Raw genomic sequence first — 9,047 nt, 5'->3', positions numbered from 1 at the left:
CCTTCTTCTTCTCAACCCCTCTGAAGTAGTTAGCAATAGAATTCTGTATCTCTTCTCTCTCTGAATGATTGTCTGCTCACCCGGTGTAAGGAGTACTCTGGAAGTTCTTGATGGCTGGGGCATATCAGGAAGCGGGAAACACGTTCTAGTACACTTAAAAATTGAACACATACAGATTGTCTATAGATCTCGCTGCTCAATTTAGGTGGACAACAATATCCCTGGTCGTCGTCAGATGAATGGACCTTAAGATATAGTATCTAAGAAATTAGGATCAGATATAATTTTTAGGAACTTAAGTTCACCTTGTCTTGTAACAAATAGTATGTCCTAAACTTGTCACAATTTTTCGTGTTTAAGTGGACCACAATACCGACGATCGATCAGGCAAAAATGTGAATATGGAAGGTACCGACAAGTGGATAAAGGTTGTCTAAAAACTTTGATCCCAAATCTCTCTTAAAGTTAGATATCATTTTTATTTTTGTTAAATTTGTCATAGTTTCTTCTAATGTAAATATTAGAGGAGAATTAAAAATTAAAAAAAAAACAAAAAATAAAAAAAATCAAAAATTAAAATCCAAAAATAGTGTTATTTCAATTTTATTTCTTGTTCAAAAAAAAAAATCCAAAAATATTTTTGTTTCTGTTTTAATTTGTGTGCTAAGTTTTCTTTTAGTTTTGTTTTTGTCTTGAATAGTGATTTCAGGTATAGGTAAAGCTCATGAAGTTTGTGTTGAAGATTTCTGAGCAAAAGCCTCGTCCGTGAGCATCGAAGAATTCACATTCGAAGGAGCATGAAATGAAGATTATTCTTTCAACATTCAATCCTTCAACCCCAGAAGCAAGGTGAAGCTGCAAGTTGAAGATTATGTGACGGATTGCATTGAAACCTCCTCAATCAGTCTGCTGCTATCTTTGTACCTGCTGAAGTGATCTAGAAGATTTGTTCTCTCTGATGTTCTCTCTGAAGATTCTCAAGCTGAAAGCACTATCTTTCAAGAATCAGTACGTAAAACCTCCTCACCCAATGTGCGTTCAATGCCAAATTCTGAAGAAAACCTCAAGTGCTCAAGATGAAGTCATTCATTGAAGATTCATATGTTCATCCTGATGCTGTGAAGAAATCGAAGGTTAATGCTGAAGCCAAGTTCCCAATGAAGATTATCAAGAAAGTCAGCTACTTTTTAGGGGGAGCTTGTTGGGTCATTAAGAAAAGAAAGCTATAAACCAAGGGGGAGATTGTTGGGTCAAAATATGGTTTATACTTTACTTTTCTGGGCAATTATATTTTTGTGTAATAGTTTACGAATTTATGGCCTAGTTTACGGCTGAGTTTACGGCCGTAAACACCTTACGGCCGTAAACTCATTTACGGCCCATTTGTGTGTCCGGCCCATATTCTTGTATAAATAGAGGTGTTAGGGTGAGGAGTAAAGATTGATGATTGATAAACCCTAAACAGTTTACGGCCAGAGAGGAGAGAAACGGGAGCTTTATGTGTGTGTGAATCTTTTGTGTAAGGAACTTAATTCATATCATTAATACATTCAAGATTCAATATTCTTCTTCTTCTTCTCTTCTATTTTATTTTGCATCATCCGTTTGATTGGGATTCCGCACCATCAAACGGATTTGACTGATACACGGGCAGTTTAGGGACTTACAGAACAACACCATTTTTTACGAGTGTATGGTGCATAGAAGTGATGCCAATTCCCATTTGATTTCAAACAACCATCCAATGTGTTGTTATTGAATTTATACCCATTATCACTTTAGAGTCTTCCTACCGGCTTCTTGACTCTAGATTTTATGTATAATTAAGTTAATCATTTATTTAACAACTCTTGACTTCATGAATAGAAATTAGACCCATGTAATTTTTTTATATTCATTGATAACCATAATTTACCCTTTCCTTTTATACGTGGAGTAGTTGATGTAGCACAAAGATCCATTTGTAAGATTTGTAAGGGATCATAAACATTGGATTTATGAATGCTTCGATGAGTAAATTTGGAAAGCTTTCTACTTTACAGGATGCACACAAAGTGTCATTGTTGTTTTAACAATGGTAACCCTCATACAATGTATTGACTGGTATGATTGTTTATATATCTAAAATTCAAGTGAGATAACTGCTTGTGTCATCACTAACTAAAATCTTAAGTGACCTTGGTTTACAAGAAAATGCAAGGTATTCTATATATAAGATCCATACCTAATGAATACATGTTCCCAACACAACCATAAGAGACTAGAACACTACAATTTGCATCCATGATGAATCTTTTCTTCTTGGTAAAGAAAACCTTATGATCATTGTCATATTGTTGTGAACTATTAAGAGACGGTTCAATTCATTAACATATGCAATACGTTTTATCATAAAGTTTCTATTCATGATATAACAATATCCATTAGTCTTCACATTCATGTTATTTACAAAAGTAACATCTCGTTTCATAACGATTTCCTTGTAATCTTATAAGTAATATGTGTGCCTAGTCATTTGCTTTATGCAACCATTATTGATGTACCATGTTTCTTCTTATTGCTCCTCAACACCCATCATCTCATAGTTTAAGCACCGTAATATACTTGGGTTCCAACTTGTTAAAATATTTAAGAGTTGGGTTTGTTTTACTTTTTAAAAATTCAGAATTGTTTATTTTGGTTTTCATTGTTTTTAGTTAGACATTCTTGGTCTTTGATTTTGTCCATACAATTTTAAAATAAATTGAAAGGTTAATGATATATAAGGGTAATATATTTTAGCTTGTGTATACATCTAGTCATTTATATTTTTTGTGACCATATTAGCATCAAACTTTTTAGTCTATGAAGAAAACAATCTTATGGCCGGTTGATGTAGGTTTCTAGGCAAACATGAATTTTCCAGCCAAAGATAGATTTTTCGGTCAAAAACTCCAGAACTCAAGAACACATACACACACACACACACTTAATAACACACACAAACACGTAAATATACAAACACCGAGATCATACAAAAACACCAAGAACACACATAAAAACACACAAATACCAAGAACACACAAACACAAAAATACTAAGAACATACATATTTGAAAATCGATTATGTGTGTGTTTTTGTTTCAGACTCACCCATCTTGGACAAAAAAATACCAAGAACACACATGCAAACACCAAGAAAATGAGTTTCAGATCATGAGTTAATTTGTGTGTGTGTGTTTTAAACAAACTTTTTGGATCTTGAGTTCTTCAAACAAAAAGTCATCATGGAAGATGGTTGGAACTACCAGGGATGTCGGAAACCGGGTAAACATATGATAAATGGTCATGATGGTGGTTTTTGAACAGAAAAAAGAAGTTTAGCAGTAATATGTTTACAAAAAAAACATAAATGACTAATTAATATAATGAGATAAAGTTTGTTGCCTTATAAATAATTAACGTATAGCCAAAGTTTATGGACTATATCTTTGAGAAAAATCATAAAAACTTTGGTTCCATGCAAATTACTTTGGATATGAAGGCACTTGTAGTGACGCTTTACTGACTTAAAGGGTAACTTGTTTTTCAATATACATATTTAGTCACTGAGTTTTTTTGTCTATATTTTACCGTTGAACTTGTTAAACCGTTCAAAAAACATCCTTATGACATTTTTAGCCTGTTTTCGGTGTACTTGACAACTTCGACGATGCTCCGATCATCTTCTCCGGTAAGACTCAGACTTCTATGATTTTTCCAACGGTATGAAATGGAGTTCATTCAATTGATATTTGGGACTTTTTGGGTTTCAGTTTAATAACACACACAAATTTTGGTCCATCGGTTTTGAAATCAAAGTGTTGTTCTAGATCTGATGTTCACCGTCTTCAACCTCCAACCCAAATTTTATGTTCATCGTCTTCAACCCAGATCTGATGCTCGAAGTTGCCATTGAAAACCCTCAGACCTGGTTTTTTTGTCGATCTCAGGAGGGTGTTCGTCTTCATCATGTTCATCTTCTTCCCAAAAAACCAAACAAACTTCCGAAGTGTTTGTGTGTATGTGTTCATGCTCGAAAATCAGATCTTAAATGAAATGATCTCCAATAACAAATAAGCAATTGAATATGTGTTTTGGGTTCCTTGAAGATGAACACACTCACATGTGGAGGTTTTCCCAACATCGATCGTGAAGGTCTGACGAGTTCTTGAAGGTCTGACAAGCTTGAAAATGAACTCGAGTTAGGGTTTTCAAATCTAGAAATCGTGCTTGAAGATATCGATTCGTTTTCTAATATGCGTTCTGTTTCAATCTGGGTTTGTGTTCTTCGTGTTTTGATGTAACACACAAACACACCCACTCAAATATGAACCTCTTGTGTGTGTTCTTCGTGTTCTAATCTAACACACACACACACATACTCAAGAACTCAAGAAAACAATGAACAACTAATGAATCAGATAAAGATCTCAAGAACACGATGAACAAACACATCAAAAACTCTTATGTGTGTTCTTGAGTTTGAACACAAGAAGATGAAGATGAAGAATTGATTTTTGGGTTTGAGTTCTTCAATCTGAAAATTGAACACCCATATAGGTTTATGTTTGAAATTTGTTTAGATCTAAGAAAGAGACAAAAAGAGAGAATAGACCTGAGTTCTTGAGTTCGCCGGAAAAATCATGAACGCCAGAGACTTGCCAGATAAGATAACCGCAGCCTCTTCGGAGCTGTCAAATACGTCGGAAACCGGTTAAACCTCTGATAACATGTATCAATGGTGTTTTTTGAACGGTTCAACTAGTTTAATAGGAAAATATAGACAAAAAAAATTTAATGATTAAATGTATACAATTAAAAAAATATGTTACCCTTATAAGTCAATATCCCTTTTGAAAGTTTCTTTAGTTTTGTTTTAGAAAAAAAGTTTGTGTTGTGAAGTTCTTAATAATTCCACAACACCCGAAATAACCAATTAAAACCAAATTTATGTAATAACAAATAAATTATAATTTTATTTATAATAGAATAAAAATGTAAAGACTTTATGGGCAAATAATATATCCAAAAATGTGAATGATATTACCTAAAACTAATACATATTTGATGTCTTTTGTTGTATTAATTTTATGAACATGGAAGAGTCTCTTGATTAATATACAAGGAGAAATAAAAGGAAAACCAGAGACACTGACTGAAGGTGTCTTATGAGTTGTGACCAATCAGAGACTTAGTTTTACCTACATGTGAGCCCACCAGAAATGTAGCTCTCATCATAATAAAGATTTGCAAAAAATGCCCATGGGGGTGGGGCTACAAAACATTCCGAATTACAAAATTGCCCATGGGCAAATCAACAAGTACAAAGGAATATTTTCCTTTAGCATGAATCAAAGTATTTTTATCCCAATTGATACTTAAAAACACAACCAAAAGTCACATACCATTTTGTAGCATTCATTCATTCATCACAAACGTCCCCTGTATTATTAATAAAGATTCAACTAAATTAATAATATATAAAAAAAAATCTAATTATTCTTATAGAAGAATAGTAACAGTAAAAGTCATGGCTTACTAAACAAGTGATATATGCTTGTTGTAAACGTAATTTTGTCAAACAAAGATAAATATTAATGTCTCGTATATTTTGTAAATAATAAAATAAAATTTGTATGACAATCGTAGATCGTATCATCTAATTTAGGGAAAGGGTTTCATTGATATGTGTTCAATTTTATATTAACAAATTTAATTTCAACTATGAAAATATTAGTTTAGTCGTTTATAAAGAGAAAAAAAAAAGTAGCAATAAACATCTTATATACACGTTCTAAAGCATTTTCATTGCAGATCCTATACTTACAAATCACATATGACTTGACCAAGTGTATCTTCAAGGATGAATTTACATACATTAAGAAATTATATATCTGGTTTTTCACAAAATTTTTAGAAACTCACTATTACATCAAAGGAGATGCTAGATTTATGATAAAATCAGTGTCAATTATAAGATATACAATTTGATACATTATATATATATATATATATATATATATATATATATATATATATATATATATATATATATATATATATATATATATATATATATATATATATATATATATATATATATATATATAATAGGTGTGAGACCCGTGTATTATACGAGTTTATTAAAAATAAAATTTTAATATCAATATATAAATATAAAATATTTTATAATGTAATACTTTACATAACATAATTTAATCTTTTCAAAATTTGCAAAAAAAACTAAATCGTTTGAGGTATTTATGAGAATTTATTACCAAATTAATAGGATGGTTTTATTTTCTTATAGAACCTATTACAATTTTATTGAATTTTATTTTAAGAAAATGAAAATCCTTAAAAAATGACAAGTGGAAAATAAAATTTCTAAAATTCTCACAAAATGATAAGTGTCAAAATGAATGAGAAGTTGACATGTGGCAAAAAAAAAAACCTTCATTTATTAAAAATGATATATACTTAAATGATTTTTTTTCTCTATATTCAAAGAAGTGTTCATATGACCATATATTGATATCTAACATATTTTTTATATGAATTAGACTACCTTTATAACTATTTACTTTTTCAAAATGGATATTTTTTTGACATGTTTAGAAAGAAAGGTAATGAAATGATGATGATGGAATTGGAAAAGGCTTTTCATCCAAGCAAACCACTTTCTACTCCCTCTTTTTTCCTTCATCAGTCTGTCAACTTCAGTCCTCTTCCAGATATCCTCATTTTGATTCTATACTCTCTTTCTTCCATGTGCCATCTCCCTCTTTCTTTATAAACTCTCCCATCTCTCTCTATGTACTTATGCACTTCTTCTTCTTCTTCTTCCTTCTTGTTTATTTTCATTCACTAAATTAACACAAAACCACCATGGAAACTCAACAACAAGAACAAGATTTAGGAAACAAAAACAATACCAGTTATTTATGTAGGCAAAGTAGTACAAGGTGGACACCCACAAGCGACCAGATTCGAATACTTAAAGAACTTTATTACAACAATGGAATCAGGTCACCAACTGCTGACCAGATTCAGAGAATCGCTGCTCGTTTAAGACATTATGGGAAAATCGAAGGCAAAAATGTGTTTTATTGGTTTCAGAACCATAAAGCTCGTGAAAGACAGAAAAAAAGATTCACCCCGGTACCTGTAACTCCACCTCCACCTCCTCCTCCTCCTCCTCCTCCTCCTTCCACCGCCACCCTCCTCCCATCTCCGTTTTCCGATCACCGCCATCACCATCACCACATGCATGTTAATTCCCACCACCCACCTCAATTCTACAGCCAACAACACAAGCTCTACACCACTCATCAAATCTCACCTTCGGGTATTTGTCACATCCCACCATTGTGTTCATATTTGTATAAATTTTGTATTTTGTTCGTTAATTTTCACCTTCACATAGCATATTTCATGTCGACTTATTTACATATTTCAGATTTTCTTTGTACAGAGGGAGGTTCTTCTTCAACGGGATTCATGCCTGTTGGGTATGGCTATGGATCTGTCGCCATGGAAAAGAGTTTCAAGGTATGCCTACACAAACATATATGCATATAGCATGCATACACCATTGATCGAAACTTACGGAATGGAAAAAGAACTCATGTGTGATAATCTTAGACTAAAACTTTTGGGTATTTGTGTTTCTTATCTTCTTCACTAAATCTTGAATATTATCGGAAAAGTATTGAACTCAAACTCTCTAGAACAACGGAAAAGCATTTGAAACGTATAAAAACTAAAATTTCTTGAAAAATGTGCAATGTATGTATAGGAGTGTTCTATATCACAAGGAGAATCTAGAGTCGTCGGAGGAACAAGTCAGAATTTTGGGTCATGGGTGGGAAGTGATTCGTATTCTTACGAGAAGATAAAGCCGGAGTATGAAGCACCGGAGGAAGACGACGACAGAGGAGGAGAGTTGTCAGCCCAGATGGAGACTCTTCCTCTCTTTCCAGTCAACGGTGGCGCCACCATGGGAGGCAGCCATCATGATATCATCAACATGAAGGCGCCTGTGGCTGTGGAGTCGCCGTTGATGTCAGAGCATAGTAATGGAGGTTGCTATACCGGAGGAAATTGGTTTCGCTCCGATGGCCGGACTTCACTTGAACTTAGCCTCAACTCATATGGATATTATAACTGATTATGTGTTGATTAGTGAGTCGTTGATAGGTAATATCATGTAACTATTTAGTAATTAACTAATTATAGATGTATGCTAATTATGGATGGGAATTATGTATTATCTGCCTCTTATATATATATATATATATATATATATATATATATATATATATATATATATATATATATATATATATATATATATATATATATATATATATATATATATATATTTGATATTTGATATGATATATATAAATTAACTCCTTTCTAAGAGTATGTAATATAATTTTATGCGTTTGAGCTTTTTCTCGTTATAAAATTTTCACTTAATAATAAAATATCAGTTCCACACTATGTCACTGATACATACTACGAAATTACCATGAAGTTAAACTATATGATTTGTTAAGAAGCCCATCATATGGATATGGTATTTTTCATTTAGCAATGTGTCATCAAGCGAAACAGACGATTAAGTGGAGTCGTGCATGCAGACCGATATTCTACTTCAAGCATACTGATCCGCTCGCTCAAAAGGAGGAACGTCTACATACGTTGGGTCACAGTTAGGATGAGTACGAGACGGATCGAACCAATACCAATTTGAGAATCTCAAGTGTAGAAACTGCTTTTTTTTTTTTTTTTTGCTTTGTAGCTATTCGTGTATTAAAAGTAAGTCATTAATAACCTTCAATCTGTAAGCGAATAGGAACCCCCATCATTTTTTTTGCCTTGTAGCTATTAGTTTATTTATTTGATTTAAACAAAATGTTCCGGATCTCACTTTTTTTTTTTTTAATTCTTTTTTAGTCTCAAACAAATGTGAGATTTACACCCACTTCCCTAATATGTCATATCTTAGTTTGTATTTA

At 32.4% G+C, this 9,047-nt stretch overlaps 1 protein-coding gene across 1 annotated transcript; it reads left to right on the top strand.

Moving 5' to 3' along the window:
* Positions 1 to 6,772: 6,772 nt before the first annotated feature.
* Positions 6,773 to 8,290, top strand: LOC111898063 (protein WUSCHEL). Its single transcript, XM_023894004.3, has 3 exons — positions 6,773 to 7,369; positions 7,496 to 7,572; positions 7,820 to 8,290. Exons 1-3 carry the CDS (start codon positions 6,910 to 6,912, stop codon positions 8,189 to 8,191), a joined length of 909 nt encoding a protein of 302 aa, XP_023749772.1. The 5' UTR covers positions 6,773 to 6,909; the 3' UTR covers positions 8,192 to 8,290.
* Positions 8,291 to 9,047: the final 757 nt, after the last annotated feature.

The sequence above is a fragment of the Lactuca sativa genome, chromosome 3 (assembly GCF_002870075.4).
Source record: "Lactuca sativa cultivar Salinas chromosome 3, Lsat_Salinas_v11, whole genome shotgun sequence".
Classification (NCBI taxonomy): domain Eukaryota; kingdom Viridiplantae; phylum Streptophyta; class Magnoliopsida; order Asterales; family Asteraceae; genus Lactuca; species Lactuca sativa.
The sequence above is the reverse complement of the archived record's forward strand: the minus strand, read 5'-3'. Positions and strand labels throughout refer to the sequence as shown.

Excerpts from the sequence above, each read along its gene's own strand:
- LOC111898063 (XM_023894004.3), top strand. The coding sequence starts at position 6,910 with ATGGAAACTCAACAACAAGAACAAGATTTAGGAAACAAAAACAATACC. Across the intron at positions 7,370-7,495 it reads TCATCAAATCTCACCTTCGG|AGGGAGGTTCTTCTTCAACG; the intron begins GTATTTGTCACA and ends TTCTTTGTACAG. Across the intron at positions 7,573-7,819 it reads CCATGGAAAAGAGTTTCAAG|GAGTGTTCTATATCACAAGG; the intron begins GTATGCCTACAC and ends ATGTATGTATAG.